Source organism: Nicotiana attenuata, chromosome 7, assembly GCF_001879085.1.
Source record: "Nicotiana attenuata strain UT chromosome 7, NIATTr2, whole genome shotgun sequence".
NCBI classification, from domain to species: domain Eukaryota; kingdom Viridiplantae; phylum Streptophyta; class Magnoliopsida; order Solanales; family Solanaceae; genus Nicotiana; species Nicotiana attenuata.
The window spans coordinates 97597932-97623119 of record NC_031995.1 but is presented as its reverse complement, the minus strand read 5'-3'; the positions used below and the strand labels follow the sequence as shown (position 1 = coordinate 97623119).

Here is a 25188-nt window from a genome sequence, read left to right as displayed (position 1 = left end):
TGAAAGATACTGTCGTGCTTTTAGCTTTTATAAACTGGAAATGGCAATGAATCAACAGTTGTTTACTGGCATTGCCCACAAAATATTTTAACGTTAATATGCCATACAATGAGTAATTTTATCATGAATCATATTGATAATTATACAAGCACCTACACAATTGCATATTCCTCTTGCATAAAACTAAGATTCTCTTTACACCACAATTCCTCAGTGTTCCAAAATTTTCCTATATAAGTTGCAAAATTAGTGTGACATTTTGAAAATCAGCACGAACACATGCTTCTCTGCTGTCTAGCATGTTGCATGTCAATCTCCTAACTGCTGTATTTCAATCGATGAATTGTGGGTCCTACAAGAGAAGTTGGTTATACTGATGGGAACGTTACTTCCAGCAGTACCTAACCACTGTTTGTCGCGCTTGTATGTCGAAAATGCATGAGAATCAGACAATTTCAACCTCAAGGAAATCTCTGAATTTCAACCAATGGACAGAATTCAAGGCCATGCCATGAACATCTCTTCTCCGGCACTGATCGACGACTCATATACTTGATATTCAGATCTACATGACTGCTGGTTTAATTAAGCAAGAGTGCTCTCAACATATTCCATTGCTTTTCTTTTCACAGCCTCCATACGATCGACATCACCAAGCGTCTTCTCATACTCAAGATACTTCTTAAAAAGGAACTGCACTCCAGACATCAAAAGCCATTAGAAAACCATAGAATCGCTACCATCTTAAAACAATTAAGAAAAAACAAATCGCAAGAAACATCACAAAGAATATTCCAGGGTTTTTAAAAATATATAATCACCTTCATCTTTTTGGGTGGAAGGCTAAGAGTAATTGCCCTTTCAAATAAAGCACGGATCACATCCGCATCTCCTAGTCGAATCTCCTGTTCATTTGATTTAATTTGAGTCATGTACAGTAAAAAAAGAAAGATTTTCTTTATATATACATATATGTCTACGTATTTGTATCAAAGTTCAGTTTAAGACGGTACTTGATCAAGATAAACACTCCACAAGTCAGTTCTCTTGGGATACTCGCGAAGCATTTTCTCAAACAAGGAGCGACCCCTGTCAGGAACCCCACACTTGAACTCTAGAATAGCTGTCTGTGAAATAAACTTAATATGCTTGTGCGGAGGAAGACTTAGTAAAGCACGATTCACCACTGACTGGACTCCATCTTGGCTTTGTTTCAATAGCCATTGAACCCGCCTGAGCCAAACCTAAATGCAAAGAGAACAAAAAGAGTTGGCAATAGTTAAATAGGATCAACCAAAATATTTCCAAAGCCACTTTTAGTTGTCAGTACCTTGCATGAATGCTTGAACTTCTTAACCATCTTGTTAAGCAGTTCATCTGAGAGTGTGTGTTGCTCGGTCCTCTCATACATTCCTAGCAAGGCCAGATGCACCTTTTTGGGATCACAATACTGCAATGCTCTTTGGAACACTTTTGCAACAGCTTCCTGGATCGAAATCAAGAATAAGGGATTCAGAGGAAAATATAGGAGGAAATCTCATTGCAAAGTGAAATATAACAAGCATAAAAAATGGATCAATATCTTTGTTTTATCATACCTGTGGGGGATTTCCATACTCATTTTCTAAATTAAAGTAGGCAACCCAAACATTCAGCTTCTCTGACTCTTCTCGAACGTTTATTGTCCTCAAAGCCCTTGAGAAAAGAATCAAGACACAATTAACAGGTTATAGATAATTTTCCAATACATTTTACAACTCACAGTACCTAAGAACACTAATGCATAAAAAAGAATAAATATCATGGCAACTTCACTTCAGTGGCCAAGTATGAGCAGTGCATTTGATTTTGCACCTCATGTGGTTCTCTTAAATTGTTTCATTCAAAGACTCCCCCTTTTGGAGCAGAAACATCATACTTAAAAGCCATATATATATATATATTCACTGTGAGCCCTATATATATACACACATAACATGTCCTACTCCTAACATATATTGGATTAGGGTTATTTATTTACTCCTATTTACATGACTATTCTAACACTCCCCCTCAAGCTGGTGCATATAAATCATATGTACCAAGCTTGTTACATATGTAGTTAATACGAGGACCAGTGAGGGACTTGGTGAAAATATCTGCAAGCTGATCATTCGACTTCACAAACTTTGTAGCAATATCTCCCGAGAGTATCTTTTCTCTAACAAAGTGACAGTCAATCTCAATGTGTTTAGTTCTCTCATGGAACACTGGATTTGACGCAATATGAAGAGCAGCTTGATTATCACACACAAGTCCCATCTGACTAATCTCACCAAATTTCAACTCCTTGAGCAACTGTTTGATCCAAATTAGCTCACATGTCGCCATAGCCATTGCTCGATATTCTGCTTCTGCACTAGACCGAGCAACCACATTCTGTTTCTTGCTCTTCCAGGACACCAAATTTCCTCCTACCAAGACACAATATCCAGACGTAGAACGTCTATCAGAAGGTGATCCTGCCCAATCAGCATCTGAGTATCCAACGATCTGCTCATGGCCTCGACCCTCAAACAATAAACCTTTGCCTGGAGCTGATTTTATATACCGAAGAATGCGAACAACTGCATCCCAATGACTATCACACGGAGAATCCATAAACTGACTCACAACACTCACAGAAAAGGAAATGTCAGGTCTTGTCACTGTAAGGTAATTTAATTTACCAACCAACCGTCTATATCTTGCAGGATCGCTAAGAGGTTCCCCCTGTCCTGGCATAAGTTTAGAATTCGGATCCATCGGAGTGTCAACCGGTCTACAACCTGTCATTCCTGTCTCTTCAAGAATATCTAAGGCATACTTTCGTTGTGAGATCACAACACCTGAGCTAGACTGAGCGACCTCAATACCCAGAAAATACTTTAGTTTGCCCAGATCCTTAGTCTGAAAGTGTTGCAAGAGATGTTGCTTCAATTTAGTAATACCATCCTGGTCATTGCCGGTAATAACAATGTCGTCAACATAGACCACCAGATAAATACAGAGACTCGAGGCAGAATGCCGATAGAATACAGAGTGATCAGCTTCACTCTGAATCATGCCAAATTCTCGAATAACTGTGCTGAACTTACCAAACCAGGCTCGAGGAGACTGCTTTAGACCATAAAGTGACCGACGCAAGCGACATACAAGGCCACGAGACTCCCCCTGAGCAACAAACCCAGGTGGTTGCTCCATATAAACTTCATCCTCAAGGTCACCGTGTAAAAAAGCATTCTTAATGTCCAGCTGATAGAGGGGCCAATGGCGAACAGCAGCCATGGATAGAAAAAGGCGGACTGATGCTATCTTAGCCACAGGAGAGAAGGTATCACTGTAATCGAGCCCAAATATCTGAGTATATCCTTTGGCAACAAGACGAGCCTTAAGACGATCAACCTTACCATCCGGACCAACCTTGACTGCATACACCCAACGACAACCAACAGTAGATTTACCTGAAGGAAGAGGGACGAGCTCCCAAGTACCACTCGTATGTAAAGCAGACATCTCGTCAATCATAGCCTGTCGCCATCCTGGATGAGACAATGCTTCACCTGTAGACTTAGGGATGGAAACAGAGGACAAAGAAGATAGAAAAGCATAATAGGGTGATGACAAACGATGATAACTCAAACCGACATAATGGGGATTAGGATTAAGGGTGGCCCGTATACCTTTCCGAAGTGCAATCGGTTGATTAAGAGGAGACAAGTCCGCAGTATTAGCAGGGTCAGGTGCAGGACGTGAATCAGCTGGACCTGATGCTGGGCGCGGACGACGATGATATGTCAAAAGTGGTGTTCCTGTGGCAGGGAGTCTAGGAGGAGCCACACTAGACTCCTCAACGGTTGGAATGGATAAGACTTCTATAGCGGAAGGTGAAGGAGGAGCTATAGGAGACTCGGGTAAGACTTCTGTGGCGGAAGGTGAAGGAGGAGCTATAGTAGACTCCTTAAAGGTCGGTATAGGTAAGACCTCAGATATATCAAGGGGGTCAGAAAGGTCAGAAGAGGTAAAGAAAGGTTTAGACTCAAAAAATGTGACGTCAGAGGACATAAAGTACCTACGAAGATCAAGTGAGTAACAACGATATCCCTTCTGAACACGAGAATAACCAAGGAAGACACACTTGAGAGCACGAGGAGCTAACTTATCTTTCCCAGGGGCTAGGTTATGAACGAAACAAGTGCTCCCAAAAACACGAGGGGGAACAGAGTATACGGGTGATTGGGGAAACAATACTGCATACGGTATCTGATTCTGGATGGGAGAGGAAGGCATCCGATTAACTAAATAACAAGCTGTGAGAACTGCATCGCCCCAAAAACGCAGCGGAACATGAGATTCAATGAGAAGTGTGCGAGCAGTCTCAATGATGTGCCTATTCTTTCTCTCTGCAACCCCATTTTGCTGAGGGGTATAAGGACAAGAGGTCTGATGAATAATTCCTTGAGAAGTCATAAACTGCTGAAATTGAGAGGATAAATATTCTAAGGCATTATCACTGCGAAAAGTGCGAATGGAAACACCAAATTGATTTTTAATTTCAGCACAAAAATTCTGGAATATAGAAAACAACTCAGAACGATCTTTCATTAAGAAAATCCAAGTACATCTTGAATGATCATCAATAAAACTAACAAAATAACGAAATCCCAAGGTTGAACTGACTCTACTAGGACCCCATATATCAGAGTGAACTAAAGAAAAAATAGACTCTGCGTGACTCTCAATACTACGAGGATAGGAGGCTCGGGTATGTTTCCCGAGCTGACATGACTCACACTCTAATGTGGATAAACTAGACAAACCAGGCACCATCTTCTGAAGCTTGGATAAGCTTGGATGTCCTAAACGTCTGTGAATTAGGTCCGGAGGATCTGTAACTAGACATGCCTTGGAGGATTTTAGGGAGTTAAGGTAGTAAAGCCCTTCTGATTCAAGTCCTGTTCCAATCGTCTGCCCTGTACTGCGGTCCTGCATAATAAAAGAATCATCAATAAAATATATACCACAATGGAGGGCACGAGTCAAACGACTAACAGATGCAAGATTAAAAGGACAGCCAGGGACATAGAGAACGGAATCTAGAGTGACAGAGGGTAGGGGATTCGCTTGTCCAACTCCTTTTGCTTTGGTTTGAGACCCATTGGCTAAAGTAACAGTGGGAAGAGACTGTGAATACGCAATATTTGACAAAAGTGATTTATTACCAGAGATATGATCAGAAGCGGCTGAGTCCACAACCCATTGTCCAGGAGGACTAGACTGGGAAACACAAGCAAAAGAATTACCAGCAACAGAAGTATTAGTCTGAGCAACAGAAGCTACTTGTGGAGATGTCTGCTTACTTGCTCGATACTGAAGGAACTCATTATACTCCCCTTCAGATAAAGAAAATCCCTGGTTACCTGTAGTCTCAGTCTGAGCAACATAAGCATTTTTGGTTGGGCGGCCATGTAAAGAATAGCATACATCACGAGTGTGTCCAAGTTTATGACAATAGGAGCACTTGGGTCTAGATCTTCCAAAACGACCTCCTCCTCGTCTATTCTCCATAGTATGAGATGCCCGATTGTCCACTGATTGGGATACGAGGACAGATGAGTCAAGTGTCTGTGATGAGCTCACTGGGTGACTAGGTGCTGCAGCAAGGCGAAGTAATCGAGAGAATAATTCATCAACTGTGGGGACGGTTGGACTAGCCAAAATCTGGTCACGTACTGAATCAAGGTCATTAGGGAGTCCAGCGAGTGTAAGAACTAGAAACATCTTCTGTCGTTGCTCTTGTTGTTTTTCAATACTAGCAGAAACTGGCATCAACGTCTCAAATTCTTCCATGACTGCCTGAACTTGTCCCAAGTAAGTAGACATATCTAATTCCTGTTTCTTCAAGCTTGTCATTCGCGATATTACATCATAGAAACGAGATATGTCATTAGTGTATAGATTACGAGCCTTTTCCCAAACTAAATAACATGTCTGGAATGGACGGAACAAGGGCATCAACTTGGAATCAATAGATCGCCACAGGATACTACATAACTGAGCATCGACCTTCTCCCATTGTGTTTTGGCCTTTTCATCACCTTCGCTAGCCTTTTTTGTTAAATGATCTTGAACTCCTTGACCTTTACACCACAACTCGACAGATGAAGCCCAATCTAAGTAGTTTGAACCTCCCATTAAAGGTTCTGAGGTAATCATAACACCGGAACTGCCAGAACTCGGGTTTCTAGACCCGAAAGCATCGACTCCCAAAGACATGGTTGGATTATCACTAAATAACAAAAAAGAATCAACTGAAAATTCTCTGAGACAGATGAAGAAAACACTGTGTTTGCCGGAAAAGTACTGTAGCTGCCGGAAAAATCAGTGTAGTCGCCGGAAAAACTCAAAGTGGTCGGAATTAAAAAATAAAAATATGGACAGGCTCGGAATTGCAGGGCGATCCAACTGTCCTGAAGAAGCGAAGCCGAAAAATGGCCGGAAGAGGCCTCACGCGCCGGCGCGTGGGACAGACGCGCCGCCGGCGGCAGAGTTCCGACAGGCGCGTGACGGCGCGTGGAGGGCTATTTTCCGGTGATTTTTTTCTGGGGTTTGGTCGGATCTCTCTTGGGAACCTTGTGGTGGTGTTGGATTTTGCACAACACTGTTAATTAGTGACTTTGACGCAATAAGTCACTTAGGTCACCGGAAAATTGCACGGTGACTGAGTTCTTTCTTCCCGGAAGTCGCTGGAATGATGCACAGCGATATGTTTCTCACTAAAGCTCTGATACCATGTGAGAAAGCACGGGAGAAAATATATTATTGATGTATATACATATGTTACAATGAGCCCTATATATATACACACATAACATGTCCTACTCCTAACATATATTGGATTAGGGTTATTTATTTACTCCTATTTACATGACTATTCTAACATTCACAAATCTCTTCTGAGTCCATTAAATCTGATGGTACAACCTGCCCAAGATCGTTTTCCCCAAAATGTGATCTTAAGAATCCAGAAATCCATATACTTATCCTTCAATAATCTTGTCATGCTTGCAATTTGACAAGGTATACAGGACATTATAATCTTATAACCCCGTCAACATATTGACTGTACTATCACATTGGAGCACAAGAAGTAGACATAGTTTAGAAGAGTGACAAGAAATAATAGCTAACCAAGAGCTTAAATACCAATATGACCAGAGGCTTGTTTAGTAACTCTTCTTTTGGCAGAAAGGAAATTCACTGTTTGTTCTAGATGAAGAAGATATAACTTGAAAGATTTACCGTTCAGCAATTGAGCGTGCCTTCTCAACATCAGCCAAAGACAGCACAAATGCCATGTATTTTATCCAGACAAAGCTGCTATTTGGGGAACTTCTAACTAATTTCTCAAACTCATCTTCATCTCTGGGAATATCTTTTTCTAGTAATCTTTCCTCAGCAGCTCTAATTTCTTGCTCCCTGCATTAAAAAGATTGTATCACATGAAGACAATAAAGATACAGACAACTTTGCTTTCTATGAATTTGTAAACCTGAAGAGAAGATTGATGATCAAACAGTACCTCAATCTTTTAGCTTTCTTTGCTGCAAGTTTCTTGTTCTTTTCATCTGAAGTATCTAAATTGCTAGCATCACCTGAGTCTTGATTAACTACATCGCCCACATCCAAATTTTCTATATCATCAAGTGGGACCTCCAATGGTGGTACTGATGCCCGAGATTCAACTTCAGCAAGGAACAGGTCCGTCCCATCTACAGATTCACCGTCAAGATTCTCCCGTTCTTGGGAGCTCCTCTCAGGTGAAGGAGTTGACTCGATACCTCTGGAAAGAGCATTTCCTTCCACTGCATAACCAGAACTGTGCCTTGTATTTGTTTCACCACTTGTAGCATCATTAAAATATGAATTCTTCATCCCAAGTGATATTCTATGTCTTTCCTTATCCACCTAACGAAAGGTTGCAAAACAATGAGTTTGAGTGAAACAGACCCAGATGGAAGAAATAACACACAAGCTACAGCCTAAGTCATCACTCATGTTATTCTGGAAGCTATATTAGCACTTGAAGTGCTTCAGATGGTATGGTGATCAAAGAACTTGAGATGCACAAATTAAGTGAATTCGCTTATATAACGTGGGGTAACATCTTATTATTGTCCGAACCAGGAAACCAAAAACCAAGAAAAGGAAACAGAGAAGAAAAAGAAACAAGGCATATAAGTAAAATACTTTTCCATTACTCTCCCTTTTCCTTTTAGTTTTGATAAAGTTTCAACCTAGTCCAAAGTATTTGTCTACTCCGTGGAACTGCATTGTCATACAGAACAAGCATTTACCTTCAAAATCTTTGCCCTCACTCTATCTCCAGCTTTGTATCTAGAGTCAATATTGTTGACATGATCGTCAGAAATCTCTGAAACATGGCACAATCCAACCTAGAAAATGAAGCTGAAACATCAGCACACAAGTAAAACACGAGCTTTCTGCTAAGAACCATAGCTCATCACTATTGTAAACTGATGAGAAAAACATATCCACGATGAACATCAGAACTTTCTTAAAGAACAGAGAACTTGTTTATAGCTGATGAAAATACAAGACAAGAAAAAAGATACACTTATCAGTAAAGAGTCAAGAAATTGCTTTACAGCTGATGAAATTACAATACGTAAAAAGATATAGACTCAATTTCCTGTGAGTTTAAAGCATGTGCAAAAGTAATAATGTGGTAACTTGAGTCATAACTTACTATCCAAAGGCAAGTCATAACTGCTGGAAGTGACCAGTTACATACCATGTTTGTCTGATCAACTATGATAAACAAGCCATACGGTTCAACTCGCTTAACTCTGCCAGATATGACATCCCCAACAGTCAAATTACTTAGAGCATCTTTATCAGACTTGGAAGCACCGCCTGCACTTGATGTCCTTAGAGTGACTTCAACTCGCTTAGACAATGGTTCCACCGACACCACCCTACAATAAAGGAACTTAGTATACGACAACATGAGGATTGAGACATAAATAGTTTATCCGTACTGACAAAACTTACTTGCCAACGACAAGTTTCCCAACAGGGAATTCTTTCTCCGGGTTTTCAACGTAGCCATCAGACAAGTTTGAGAGAAGAACTTTTGCATCAACTTTGCGTGAAAGCATTACGAAACATCCTTTCGGTGTAACATTTTTCACATATGCCTAAAAGTAAAAAAAATGGGAAAAGAAGAGAGGAACCTCCACAATAATTAACTCGCAGAATAAGGAAACCCATCATCATTGCAGATGACAGTAACATACTGAAATGCCAAAATGATTTTAGTAATGAGTTCATCAGTACAATCAGGTCATATCCTATGTGTTATATTTTTTTTCTTTTATAACTGAGAAACCAGTTCCTATCCTATATGTTGAACGATTTTAATGGAAAACAATGAATAGACAACTAACTTTTTCCTGTGCATATACAAGAATGAGTTTGTTACGACCTCAGCACATATCCATTTATTATACATATAGAATACAAGAGGCATCTGCAAGCAGTCGCACAAAAAGTTCAGACTTGAGACCGTGTGAAGGACGTTTCATATGAAGGATGCATAAACCTTTCAGCAGAAAAGTAGAATGGAAAAAGAAACAAGAAAGGTCATATATGCGATACAAGGGAATCAGTTACTTCATGATTTTGATATTAGTGGGCAGGAAAAGAAAACATATCTGAAGGGAGTGTCATTAGCATCGACATACACTCTAATCTTTCCACATATACAACATATCTCTATTAAGACGCCAGCCACACTAAGCAGAAGAGATTAATCAATAAGCAAAGTGGCAGTTGAGAAATTCTGCATTGGCATTGTAAGTGACAGCAGAAAGGAGAAGGTTAACTTCAGACAAGTATGGGGATGAAAAAGGGACTGGGTTTACGAGGGGCTAAACAGTTCATAAGGGACAGCTCAATGGAAATATGTAATGAATTTTGGGTGATCCAGAACACGTAAGTTGAAATTGGGAAGACATTATTTCAGAAACCCTTGGTTTGAGGCCAGTTCATTGAGGAGAGACTTGACGTTTAAAAAATAACTAAATGGTTTTGTTTTGTATTTTAGGGGGAGGGCATTAGCTGTTAAATGTTAACTTCTTTTTGCTATGATGCAAGTTTGTCCCTAAATGTGAAATCTGATGTTTAATATGTAGGGTATCGGTTGGTTTATGCCACTTACAGTGAAGGATTTTATAGAAAGCTGAAACTTCGAGAAAAGCAGATGTTGGATGAATAGCAAAGGAAATTATCCTCCTTGTGGGATTTTGGGCTACTTGAAGAGAATTTGGTAGGGCTGATTATGTTCAGGAAGGAGCAAGCGATTACCTAGTAGTGATGTCGATGAGATATTAGGAAGATCACTTCATTTGGTCCAAGGGAGGAAGAGAAGCATATGATTTCTCCACCCACCAGAAGAATACATCCCTTGGACCTCATGGAAAGACAAGGTATGTTACCCCAATCTTCTGATTTCCAATCTTGACACGAGTTACATAAGATTCAATACCAGATTGTCATCAAAATTAACTTAGAGACATCTATCAGAGTGTCATCATCAATGTTGCACATTATCTTTTGCATGGAGGGGGAATGAAAACAAAGATGCAAGCAGAGGCGAATAATATAGGTTTGAAAAGGTCAAGAAAAAACTACAGAAAGAGCACTGACTGCATATTAATACAGTTTGCAATGGAAAAAAAATACATATAAATCATGTTGTACCTGCACCGCCATATTTGGACGAAGATCCTCTATCTTCTCCACCAATCCAGGAAAATTCCTGCAAAGAAAGGGAAAAGAAATCAATCAAAAATAAAAAAGAGTACAGAAATGATATGGGTGTCAACCCCCTATATATCAACATTGAAATAGTTGTTAGATAAGCTCAAGGAGGAAAGCAAGCAGAGGGGGAAATACGGGTCTCTGACTACTTTTTGAATAAGTAATAAACTTCTCATCCAATTGTTTGGTGCAGTTGGAAAGACATCTAAATTGTTTCTTTTGATTCTAGAGGGACTGGAAAAGCTAATTAATGTGGAGGCTCCACTTCAGTTGCCCTTGTCTTTTATTTCCTAAGCCAAACCAGGGAAATAACCCGTCCCCTCCTCTAGTACTACTTCGTATAGAGTGAGATTCCAAAGTAATACAGCTTTATCAGTTTCGTAACCTATTTACCTACTATATTAAGAGACCATCATAACCGGACAAGTCAGCTTACTCATCTAAAATTTACTCCCTTAGGTCTGCAGCGAGGAGGATCGTGAAAAATAAGAAGGTCCAATGCACTTCATCAGATAAAATAAGTCACTGGGAGCAAGTGCATAGCACACACATTGGCCTTAGAATTCATTAAAGAGAACTCTATTGTCCCGCTAATCATCTAATATTGACTACCTCAGGTCTGTAAACAGGAGAACACATAAAAAGATTCAGTGCACTTTGGATAACAGAAGTCATCACTGGGATCAAGTACATAGCACACATCAGATTTAGAGTTCATTGAAGAGTGCTCTCAAGAAACCACCTAAAAGGCTTAGGCCACATCAATTTTTTATCGGTTAGAAGTACCAACGTATTCCTTTAATAGAAATTTTGTAGCATGTTTTAAATTTGCAGCATGATAATAAACCTAATACCTATGAAGATTATAAATGCATTTAGTATCACGAAGCTCATGTTGTTGACCTTGAAGAAATAATGCAAAACAATGAGAACATAGCCTTAAGAATAGTCCTTAATACAATTCAAGTAAGGAATTTGGAACTTACACAGTGTCATTGTTTACAGCAAGCTTCTGATCCTGGGTTCTGTGTGAAATAGACTGCAGCGAGAGGTCAATATGAACAGTGCCCTTGCCTGAATGAGTAGTCTCCAGAACTTTGCACTTTACAAATTGTCCTTCATGATATCCAGACAGCGGATCAGCAACCCCTGGATCTGTCAGTTCAGTGAAATGAACCTTACCATATAGGTGAGGATCAATCTGAACAAGCAACCCACCAACACCTGGAAGGATTTTGGAAATCCTGCCACCCAAAACACTGCCTTCACGAATATGAAATGCCATACTTTCACTTGAATGATCAGGGGGGCCATCTTTTTGACGGGCAGATCTTTCCACGTCAACTAACAGCGGTCGTGAAATCAAGCGCACCAACTTCTTCTCCTTATTAGCACTTAAAACATAAGCGGAAAAAGACCTGCCGATAGAGAACCTTTTCTGAAATTCATCTAGCTCACTAGGCTCACTTGAGCTATCTAAGACGTGCAGCTGGGCCTTAACATCTCGAGATATCGTTAGCCAAGCCCATTCTTTGTCAACTTTGTACACAAAGCCAGTAACGTGTTGGCCGGTTGAATAATTGAATTCCTCAACGGGTTCAACTTCACCAGATCCTGACATGCAAGTAGAACAACCATAGTCAAAAGGAGTACTTTTAAAAAGAAGTAGACTTGCCTCACTTGAACATGAAATCAATCATGTCTATTAAAGAATGTCAATCTGACCATCTTAGAACAACCCCTGGTTCATAAGAATTATTTTAGTTTGTATTTCTTTGAACGGTATAAAAATAAGCTTTTCTGCATCTACTCTGACCATTCCCAGTGGAATCATAAAAGAAAGCCAACTTTTTTTGTTTTTGTTTGAGAAAGGTAACAAAAGAGAGCCAAGATTTTAAAAGCTTAGCAAGTCAACATGTAGCCATAAACTCATGCAAACAATGAATGTGATGTATTGAATAAAATTTAAGAGCTCTCATCATCATGCATATATGTGCCAACCACAAATATATAAGATGGGGAACAATAGCCCAGTCAAAGAATGGCCCCACATATCCTGTATATAGCGAAGGATAGAATCACGAGAGTTTTTGGAGTCAGTAACATAAGAATAAGCATGCAAAGATACAAGGATTGGGTAAAATATAGGTCCTACTACAAAGACACATATTGGGCTTGTGGAGCTTGCAAAGTAACAAAAATAAGGTAACACACCTTCTAGTAATATGTCGCATAATACAGATTTCAGTATATTTTTTTTGATAAAGTACCATCTGGAGTTTAACAGTCAAAGGTAAACTTTGACAATCTTAGATTTGATCTAACAAGAATGCAAATATGTCCAAAGTGGATGAGGTAGAAGACAAGCTCAAGTGGAAGAAATTCATATGACGTAATAGTCAGTAAAACAAAAAAGATCTCATGCCATATGTGGCCATGTTATCATTTCACCTGCAAGTGTGGATGGTTTAATGGATAGCTCCCACTGATAGCCTCTCTTAATACTTTCTGACATATTGAACTTTGAAATAATCCTTGCAGTAAGAGTCTGCCCAAATCTGAAGTTACTGAATGGAGCTTCAGCATGATTGTCATCTGATGCCTATTCATCAAGAAATTAAAAACCACAAGTTTAGGAACACGGAAAATCAAATTATACTTTTTTCTTTTCCTCCTATTCTTTTATTTTTTCCTTTTCTTTCGAGAAGGGGAAGATCTCTATTATTAGGTGTATTTTCTTTCTTTTTCTATTGGGAAAGGAAGGATCTTAAGGGCGGAGAGGGGAACTCATAGTACCCTTAGGGGTCTTTGGTTCGAACACGAAATATGCAGAGATTAATTATACAGGTATTAGTTATGCATGGGCTAGTTATCAGAGTTTAGTTACACACGAATGAGTTATGCGGGGATTAGTTATACGGAAATTAGTTATGTAAGGATTAGTAATATAGAAATGTACTGTCAGTATCATTAATTATTTGTCTAGTTTATTCTATTAACATTGTTAGCATATTTTCTTTTGATAAGGTAAGCAAATATTATTAAGGCAAGTACCAAGATGGTACTGAAAAAACAACTTTACAACAATACAGAAATCACCATATAGAAATTAAGTACACTCATCTCAATGAATCTAAAAAGTCTAAAACATCTGAGAAGTCTTCTACTGTCCTCTCCTTACACCATTGAAACAGATTTTCTAAACAATTATACTTTACAACTGCTATTAACATTGTTAGCACATTATAAATACGTTTTTTTTAAAAAAAAAATACAAGTTTGAATAGAGTGTATTCTTGTAATTTTGTGTTTTAATCCAAGTATTACTAACACATGTATTAGTTATTCCATCTTCTACCCTGCATAAAATAATACATAGATTTCCTCATAATTTATACATGTATTAGTTACGGGGAAAGAAAAACATAAACCAAACATTGTATTAGCAATGCTCTGTTTAATGTGGAAAAGAGAAAAACCAACCAAACATCTATGTTGCGCGGACTCTCCAAAATGTTGCCGCACCCGTGTCGGATCCTCCAAAAATACACTACTTTTGGAGGATCCGACACGTATCCCGCAACATTTTCGGAGAGTCGGAGCAACATAGCCAAACATTGTATAATTTATGCTAGATTCTATGTGGAGATTATTTTTTCCCATTTTGTAACCAAACAATATATAAAGTTATGCTAGTTTTAATACATGAATAACTTCTCTCTAACCAGCAACCAAAAGACCCCTTATGTGATCAGATGAGAACAAGTCATCAAGTAGTGGCTCACCTCCGTTATGTGCACCCTCCCATGGAAACCGGACCCAAATTTCAGTCTCAATTCAAGTGGCCTTATTTCAGTAATCTGCAGTTAATCGAAAGGACAAGATATAATCCCAGGTAATTTATGATCTCAATCTTGCATGCAGTAAGAGTAACTACTACCAAAGAGGATATCCATACCTCCGCCTGAACCAGTGATCCAGCATTATAACTAGATTTCTTTTTAGCCCTCTTGGAACTCGACGTTTCAATAGCTTCACTAATAGATTTAAGCAGCAGCAGCAATCTTCCACTAGTTGAAGGAGAGGGAATGGCCATAACAGTGGCAATGACACTACATTAAAAGGAAAATGAATCACAATCTAGGAAAAAATAAATAAAAATATTACTAACTAGAAACCACAATAGCATGCATTTAATGAATATGAATTACTTTAGCTATCCATAGAATACAAAGCACAATAGCATGAAGCCGGAGACATGAGTACATTAATGAAGCAAGAACAGTACATTCTTCCACAGCCTTATGGAAAGGAAATTCTTAGCAACAACTTGTAGCTGTAGAGAATTTTTTCCCCCTTCCACTCAACTAGTTTCCACACAAGTCATTCTAATTTTATTATGTCCCGTGATTAAACTAATAATTCTTGAGCCTTGACTTAAAAGTCGACATCCACTTATATTAAAATACTACTCCCTCCGTTCCAGTTTATGTGAACCTATTTCCTTTTTGGTCCGTTCCAAAAAGAATGACACCTTTCTAAATTTGAAAACAATTTAGCTTAAACTTATAATTCTACTCTTAATGAGAAGCTTTTATAACCACACAAATACTCTGGGCCCCCTTTTGACTTGTTTAGGACCACAAATTTCAAAAGTCTTCATTTTTTCTGAAACTCCGTGCCCAGTGAAACAGGTTCACATAAATGGGAACGGAGGGAGTACATAGAAAGAGGTGTACGCTCCTGACATTCCTATATCATAAGTGATTCAGATTCCATGGTAGCCTTCTCTTATATATTCATCCATTCAAATATCAGCTAGCCATATCTTCTGACTGGTATATGCGCACACATCTTACTAAGAAGAAAGGGCAGCCCGGTGCACAAAGCATCTCGCATTCACGCAGGATTCAGGGAAGGGCCGCACTCCAAGATGGTAACTCCTATATCTAAATTCCCTTGTCTTTATCAAGTTGGCACATCTCCTTTGAACCATACTACAAGATTCTTCAACATACTTTTTTTCTTTTGATCATACTACCTTATTCACCCATTTGCTATTCACAAAGCATAAATTACAACCACGTCGAAGCAAGTTTTACTCTCTGAACTTCCTGATTTTCTCTCTTTACTTCCTTCCCGAGTCTAGTGATACTGCAGGTCATAGCTCACATTTCTTGGACGACGTCAAGTCATAGCATTTAGACCATGATGTAATGCACATCTCATTTGCTTTTCCTTTAGAATTCGTAAACATTTTCATTGTCAACTCGAGTACAATAAATTGCAAACATCAGCAAAACCACTAAACGGTAAAAACCAATAAATGAAATGACAATCTGTTTTAGCTGCAGCTAGACATCATAAAGGAACTGAAAATGAAAACACAATTAAAAAAATACAATAGAAATTATCCGGATTGTTACCTCTCTCCATTGGCAAATGATTTAGGGGGTAGATTTTGAGTGTTGTAATCAGCCCGTGATGCATATCCAAGAGTGTTATTATATGATGGTAGTGAAACCACCTGGTTAACAGAAATGGTTAAGCATGCCTAAACAGTATGGATAGAAGCTAGCCAAAATAATTACAACAAAAAACTGAAAAGACTTGCCAAGTAATTTTCTTTAACAATCTCCACAACTGCATTTACAGTTTGATTTACTTCCAATTCCCCAAGTGCTTCCCTCTTGCGTTTCTGTTTATGAAGGGAAAGTAATCAGATACATGAAAGAGAAAAAGAAATGTAGTGCAACCAATATATATACAAGATAAAAGAAGAAAACAAAATACAAGATTGCATACACAAAATTAATAGTTTTTCTTCGAAGAAATAGTATGAGAGCAGCCCCCGAAGGCTTTGGACTAGTGGAAACTGGTAAGAGCGCAACTTGTGATGTGTGGGTTAACCACACGTCGCGGTTCAAACAGTGCTGCGGAGAAAAGCCTGGTATTTAAGTAGAAAAGGGTAGGGGGCAGGCCCATTATAAACTGAGTTCCAAACCATCCGCCACTAGCCCTTGGGATTTCTCCGTTATCAGAAAAATTAGTATGAAAGCAAGAAGCTATTATTTTTCTTTTAAATATACTTAATGAGGCAAAAACTGAGAGAATGAACATTACAGCACAACAATGAAATAGATATTTCAAGAATGACCTTCGGGGCTTGATTATTGGTGGTCTCTTTCTTTGATTTATTCACAAAAGCTGGCTTCAAAGACAGATCCACTAGGCGTTCTATCTTGGAAACATCAAGTACCGCGGTCTGAATACTTGAGCCAGTCTCCACAGAGATTCCACCTACTGCAAAGAATCTCATTTACTTAGTATTTTCTCAAGGCAACAAATAATAACTGGTTATTCAATGTATCCAAGGGACTTACACTGATAGTGGGAGATAAAACCAAAAACATCATCATATTTCTGAAAGCTTACTACAACACCAAATTCCTTTATTTCATGAACTTTTCCCTTCACAGTGCTGCCAAGATTAAATTCTTCCACCCATCTTAAATCAGAACTTCCAGAGTCCACCGACTGCAGCTTTGCAATCTGATAGCAGCGAAAGATGAATAAAGATCCAATCAAAATGATATAGATTCTGATTCTAAAAGAAAAGAGTGTCCCTACATCCCCTTTAATAAAACAAGGTCTGATTGAGCACAGAGATCCCATAGTTGGTATGTCATATTTGTACTAGCAAAAGAAACACCACCTGATTCTTTAAGCATGAATTGCTCAACGAATTAGAATACTTGAAACTTGTAAATTGGCATAGATTACTTATTATTACGAGTAGAAGTGTCTTTGTGATACCCAAGAAATAGAAACATTCCTACTGACATGGAACAATGATGAGACTAGAGACTCCAATGCATGACCTTAGCACACAGGACTTGTTTTTTTGGGTATCTTGACTCAGGTTAGCACATTCTCCTCTGTAAGCAGGAGATAATACACATACCAGCCCCACCTGTTCTAGACCCAAGGCAGGAATTCATGCTCTTGAAAGTTGTAAAGGTTAATTAATGAGAAAACAGATGAGCTAAGACCATAACAGACTTGATCATTCGAGTCAAAAGCTACAAAGCAGAAGATTTATGGCACTTCCAGAAGTTTCAAGTCAAAACAGCCAAATCATAAGAACACGTGATATTTTTCTTTCCTTGGACACAACCAAGAATAAGAAGTAAGAGAAGATAAATCAAAATCAAACGGGAAAAGTCTCGACTAAGTTTAAAGGAATAAGATTTAAAGTGAATCCCATTTAACCCAAAAATAAAAGGATTTACAGTTAACTAAGGCAGTTTCAAGTGCATTACCAGATAGAAAGTCCCTCCCTAAGGACAGACCCTCCCTAAGGACAGAAAGTCTGCCTGCACAAGGCCCATACAGTAAAGGAGCATTTCCATGTACATAGACCTATACTGAAGAAGATTTTTCTACAGATTTCCAAAATGTTTCTTCGTTGAGATAGTTCCTTTTTTACTTTTCTTCTTTTGACAATTGTTCTGATAGTTCATTTTCCTACCGAGTGATTAAATATGCAAAGAGACAGAATAACCGGTGTGTCTGACAAGCAAACAGGGAAGTCGTGATCAGAAGAGTTGTTTGCAATATGGAATTCATTGTCAGTAATTACCTTCTCCTCCGCAAGGAAGTATTCTTGAATAAAGGATGCATCTGTTGAAGAGCAGGACGACTGCTTCAAAGAAACTGTAATTCGATTTGTTTCACTGCTAACCTGAATGAGAGAGAGAGAAGGGAAGAACCTAAATATAAATGGGAATGCCAAAAGCATAACATACCAAAGCTTCATTTTACCAAACGGTTGACCTACATCAACTACGTTAGAGCGGACAGACTGTCCAATCTGGTAAACTTCAGAAAGACTAGATCTTCTGTCATCAGTAGCCTTCACGAAAAAACGATGATGAATCAGCGATTTTTATTGATCATATAATGCACTTCATCCAAATAAAATAGACAATTATGAAGCCAGTAGATTTACTGCAAGAAGTATATACCCTGTTCCTTGGAGAAAAACCAGTCAAACGACCAAGGTAGCGAATGAAGACTCCACTTTCAATTATATTACAAATATACCCCTGGATAAAAAGATACATGCTGTGGTTATCAAGAAGTGGAATTATCAGAAAGTAATAACATCATAGTTAATAAACTAACTTCAACTACTAGTGCTTTGGGGATCAAAAAATATCCTTTTAACCTTATTTGTTGTGATCTCTTCAGTCATGAACAATCACAGTTTGCAAGAACCACGCCCACCCCATAAGAGAAGGAATAAAACAAAGAAAAAAATATGCCTCAGCTCCTTGCCATTTGGATTATAAACAGTTACCTAACTCACCTAGAAGGGAGGGATGAAAGAAACTCAGAAACTAGGAAGTAAGTTTCTTACATGCAGCACAGAGTTAAGATGGACTTGACTAACATCCAGCGGAAGCTGCTGAGCTGATGTCGCAAGAGAATGTTTTGCAGAGAGTATTAAATTGCTGCCCTCAACATCTACAAACATCAAAGATCCAGACAAATATCTAGTCAGTGCACGTGTTTAAATACTTTCTTATGCAGCCCGAAAAACTAAAAGAACATAGAAAAACAGGTTAGTCTATCAGCCGCAGTTGGTTAAACTACAGAAGAATCACATAAGAACAAGAATAAATAACAAGTCCAGAGGATACAAAGTCGACTGCAGCATTAATATAAGGTATTATAATGGGTATCTCCAACATCTACAGCAGTCTTGGTTAAATTAGTATTCAACACTTGACTTTGTAGCATGCAACTAGAAAACCAAGAAGTCTCTGGTACCCTCTTTTGTTTTTTCGGTTTCATACTGCACCATTGATAAGTTTTCCTTAACATAATGAATTTCATTAATTTCTCAATGACATGCCTTATCTAGATTAACAAGACACCATCTTTTTGCTATTATTATTCAGGCATACTACCACTTTGGCCTCTTGTCAGAAAAACTGTTAGCTATATGTCTATCCAACAAATAAAAGACAAAATTACTGGACAAGTGAGCAGTGAGCTATGAAAAAAATAGTTGGAAATGAGCAGAAATTAACTGTAGAGATCACTGAATACAGCTGGATGTAGGATAGAAATAGTACCAAGAACCAAAAGCTGATCAAACTCATACCCAGGCCTCAAGGCAGACTTCATCAACTCAGCATGGCCTTGCAAAGTGGCAAAAACAAGAATATTAAATGCCTAATTGATACATATAGTGCACAAGGAAATAAAATAGGGCAAACTGTAAAAGCAATTGCGGGAAAAAAAAGATTCAATTGAATAACATTCACCAGTGTGATCAGCCAAGTGTTGAGGAGAGATTGTGCCCTTAAAATGACCCTGAGCAGTAACATCTACGACAACTGCATCGGCAGTTACTCGCTCAACCACTCCGGAAACAACCTTTCCTGGTTTGACCAGTTCATTGCTAGATACCCTAGCATTGACATTCAAATAAATGGAGGAATCATTTATTTAATCAAAAACTGCAATCCAGCAAATGCAACTGAGTGCAGGGCAAGGAGACATGCATATTTGATCAATATGGCAATAAAGTGGCTTCGTGAAGAAAATCTCGCATAAAGTTTTCAGTCTAAAGATGTCAATGATTCAAGAGACACCAACTCTCTGACAAACCACCATGAAGAAAGCAAAACAGCTGCAAAAATATTAATTTTAATATATCCATGTATTGATGATCCACAAAATTTACATATGGTACCAATAGCAATAGCAACATACTGTCACATAAAGCCCGTTCATTAAAAAGATTGCTGACATCCTTGCAACATTTGAAGGAACACTTTTCAGGCACGATATCATTACTGGAATACAAGACTCCATATATTTAAGCATATGAAAAGTTAATCCCCTCATTATGAAAAATATTCAGCTGTTTCTTCAACCGCTTGAGAGTGATAATCGAGAGAAAAGAAAAACGATTCCTACATAACATGTTCTTCTAACGGAAGCTCATTAGAGGAATAAGAATAAATATTCAGACTGGAGTTACGGTTTTATAAAAAAATAGTTTCAAGAGCATGTTAGAAATGAATACTTTTCATGTTAAAACGAATTCCTTTTACATTATTAAAGCAACTTCTAACGAAGACAAAAAAGAAACAAACCTTGAGGGTGTTGTTGTCAAACTGAGGTTAATACGTCGTGAAGCCGGATTAGAACTGGTAACTCTACATTTCACCACTTGTTCTACGTGATACATGGAACTTATCTCACAGCACGGATCTAGTCCAAGTTCAGATCTGGATAAATAAATGGAAGCGTCAGTTCCAATAAGACGCTGCAGAACATAAGTTGACATATATAGGATAAAGAGAGTACCATGACCTTGACTTTGTTTTAAATCTTTGTGTATATAACATACAGAGCCAAATATACTGACAAATCTCAGATCGCATGTAGCCTTTACCCTGATCTAAAAGCATTTTTTGGTCATCCAATTCATTTTAATTTACATTAAGTCTTATTTCATACTGTCAGAACGCAAAGAAGAAGAAGAATAAAATTTTCCTTAAAATAAAAAGTTAACATCCGCAAAAGATGTTCTAAGAGCACACATTTTAAAAGAAATTATGAAGACACGAGCAGCATGCAAAGGCAATTTGCAACAATTCAGGAAACTGCTATTGCACTCTTCCTGATACTCTAAATGTTTTATCGGGATAATAGCAATTCAGTAATCTCATACAAATAATAAAAGATTAGATTCTGAAAAAAGATCCTTATAAGCTAATCCACACCAGTATATTCAACTTTCCATTACAAAGCAATTATGTATTCTCATACAGATAATAACGGAGTTCAATTCTGAAAAGAGATCCTTAAAGCTAATCTAGACCAATATATTCTATTTGCCATTATATCAGTCCACATCCATAGAATTGGTAAAGCAAACTCATAACTCAGAAGAGAAAGAAGAAGTCTGGAAAATATAGGTAATACACGTTTAATCCTCCCAGAGATGTAAAAAAACGATTAATGGATGAAGGAACAGAATGAAATAAAAGTACTATCGCTCACAGAAACATAACCAGATCAGAAGTAAAAAGAAAAGCCTAAAATTAATGTGTTAACACACATTATAAAATAACAAAATACAGATATACAGAAAAGTATTGGCATTTAGTTCGGAGGGTGAATTGCAAGGGAGTAATAACCTAGGGGCAAATCCTTGTACTCCATTGTAAAAGCGGACAAAGCAACCGTGGTTTTCAATCTTCGTTATCCATCCGTGTGTTAGTAGTCCTTCAGTAGCATCAGCATAAGAGCCAAGAATTTCAAGTTTTGATTTAACCTACAAAAGACACCAGGAACAAATTGTTAACAACGTCCAAATGACGAGAGAGTGAGAAATAGTTAATTTTCTTAAATGCCAATTTATTACTCCCTCCGGTCCAAAATAAGTGATTTTTTAGATGTTTTCACACAGATTAAGAAATCTACCTTTTAACATTAATTAGTAATGAAATTGAGCATGTTAACCTTTACTATCTCTTCACATAAACACTCCTAACACATACTCCAACACTATTTACTCCAAGGGCAATGTAGGAAAAAATAATTAATTCATTCTTGAAATATGAAAAAATCACTTATTTTGGACCACAAAAAGAAGGCCAAAAAATCACTTATTTTGGACCGGAGGGAGAACAAGGTTGCAACAATATAATGGATAAGAAGCAAGTGATAGAACAGATAAACACTTAAATGGATTTTGCAGTGCAGGAGGCAAATGTATGGGTTTTCACAGATACGTATTACGTGCAGACTCAAAATGAGCTTCACAGAATGGTTCAACACAACGTAATGCTTTTTTTGGTCTAACTGCAACCTAATGAATATTTTACAAGCCAACACTAGTTCAGCCTAATAATGGACGGGATCCACCACTAACCCACTTCAACATATCTCACCCAAACACCCAATGCCCATATTCACTGATGTCATCTTTCAAAAAGCTAAAACCATATAAAAAATCCAGAAGAACAATGAGATTATAAAACATGATAGTCATCAAAACAAATACTAATGTCCGGTGAACATTAGTTGTTAGTTTCTTGGTATAAGAAACAATTAAAGCAATGGTCACATTACAACAAACTTTGGAAGGAAAAACATCCATATTAATGCAAAAAAAATTACTTGAAACTCTACATTCTCAAGCAGTTTTATTTTTCTCTTTCAACTTTTATAGTATTTCTGACAAAGTTAACTGTAATTTAATTGCAATTTGAGAGAAGAAATTAAGATGCAAAATGCAACCATCTTAGACATCCAGATGAAAAAGTGCAATGTAAAGAATCTGAGATGGAAAAAAGAAAAAACAAATTACTGAAACATTATGCAGTATGCAAGACAAAATTAAGGGAACAGACTTTGATTGCTTTATAAAATAAACTTAATAAGTCAATTTGGAAAACATATGTTTTTCTTACCCAACATATATGTTTCAGTTTTCTTCTACTCCTCGTTAGCGACAGGAGAATTAGTGATCTACTCCTCGTTAGCGACGGGAGAATTAGTGATAGCTAGACAGATGCATGAGTGAGCTACCACTACTACTACAACAAACCCAGTGGATTCCCACAAGTGAGATCGGGACAGGGTAGTGCGTACAAAGGCCTTACCCCTACCTTGGGAGGGCAGAGAGGTTGTTTCCGATAGACCATCGGCTAAAAAGAAGATAAAGAGAAGATGAAAAGAAGCAATGGAAACAAGTAGTAACAACAACAGCAACAACATACCCAATATAATCCCACATAGTGGGGTCTGGGAGGGTAGTGTGTACGCAGACCTTACCCCTACCTTCGTGAAGGTAGAGAGGCTGTTTCCAATAGACCCTCCGCTCAGGCAAGCATAGGTACCACAATAATAACAAGAAACAAGACGGGACAACACTGAAAAACTATGTAAAAGCAGCATACACAACAAGATAGTGTAAAAAAAAAGGTATTCAAATAAGCCTACTACCAACCAAATACAAGAGCACGTACTAACACCTACCGGTATGAATAATCTAGACTACTTAACCTACTATCCTAATCTTCGACCTCCACACCTTCCTATCACAGATCATGTCCTCGGTCAGCTGTAGCTGCGCCATGTCATGCCTAATCACTTCACCCCAACTCTTCTTCGGCCTACTTCTACCTCTCCTAAGGCCCTACAATGTCAACCTCTCACATTTCCTTATTGGAGCGCCTGTGCTTCTCCTCCTCACATGTCCAAACCATCTAAGTTGTGCTTCCCGCATCCTGTCCTCAATAGTGGCCACACCCACCTTGTCCAGAATAACTTCATTCTGAATCCTATCTAATCTGGTGTGCCCGCACATCCATCTCAACATCCTCATCTCTCTACCTTCATCTTCTGGACGTGAGAGCTCTTGACTGGTCAACACTCAGCTCCATACAACATAGCCGTCTGACCACCGCAATGTTATCAAAGGCAAAAAGCGCAAAAGAACTCTAAGGTCTGGTGGGGCTTTAAGCCCAAAGCGCAAATAAAGTGTGGGCTTCAATGAAAAAAGGCGGAAATGGAGAATAACTACAAATATATATGTGTAGTCCAAGACTAATATCTATAAGCACGAATACCNTTTGTAGAACTTACCCTTAAGTTTCGGTGGTACCTTCTTGTCACACAAAACACCGGAAGCGAGTCTCCATTTCATCCACCCCCCCCCAATACGATGTGTGACATCTTCATCAATCTCCCATCCCCTATATAATAGACCCAAGGTACTTAAAACTCCCCTCCCAGGGATGACTTGTGATTCCAACCTCACCTCCCCTTCCACTCCCTGAGTATCACCACTAAACTTACACTCCAAGTATTATGTCTTGGTTCTGCTCAACTTGAAACCTTTAGACTCAGGGATGACTTGTGATTCCAACCTCACCTCCCCTTCCACTCCCTGAGTATCACCACTAAACTTACACTCCAAGTATTATGTCTTGGTTCTGCTCAACTTGAAACCTTTAGACTCGAGGGTCTGTCTCCACACCTCTAACCTCGTGTTAACACTGTCTCGCGTCTCGTCAATCAAAACAATGTCGTCTGCAAATAACATGCACCACAGCACCTCCCTTTTGGATGTGGCGAGTTAGTACGTCCATCGCCAGGGCAAATAAAAAAGGGCTGAGTACCGACCCCTGATGCAACCCCATCATGACTGGAAAATGGTCCGAGACCCCTCGCACTGTCCTCACACAGATCTTCGCTCCCTCGTACATGTCTTTAATCACCCTAATATAGGCC

At 38.5% G+C, this 25188-nt stretch overlaps 1 protein-coding gene across 1 annotated transcript; it reads right to left on the bottom strand.

Annotated features, from left to right (window-relative positions):
• On the bottom strand, positions 1-24262 carry LOC109230295 (rRNA biogenesis protein RRP5). Its single transcript, XM_019395809.1, has 28 exons — positions 24149-24262; positions 22086-22222; positions 21036-21170; positions 20199-20344; positions 20007-20072; positions 19286-19392; positions 18891-18971; positions 18704-18778; positions 18506-18607; positions 17247-17415; positions 17021-17166; positions 16478-16561; positions 16290-16390; positions 14822-14975; positions 14649-14723; positions 13315-13465; positions 11850-12477; positions 10804-10861; positions 9094-9239; positions 8834-9017; positions 8376-8474; positions 7601-7986; positions 7321-7497; positions 1599-1695; positions 1331-1486; positions 1014-1244; positions 822-905; positions 1-693 (listed from the first exon to the last, which is right to left on the bottom strand). The coding sequence occupies exons 1-28, from the start codon at positions 24260-24262 to the stop codon at positions 586-588; spliced, it is 4197 nt and encodes a 1398-aa protein (XP_019251354.1). The 3' UTR covers positions 1-585.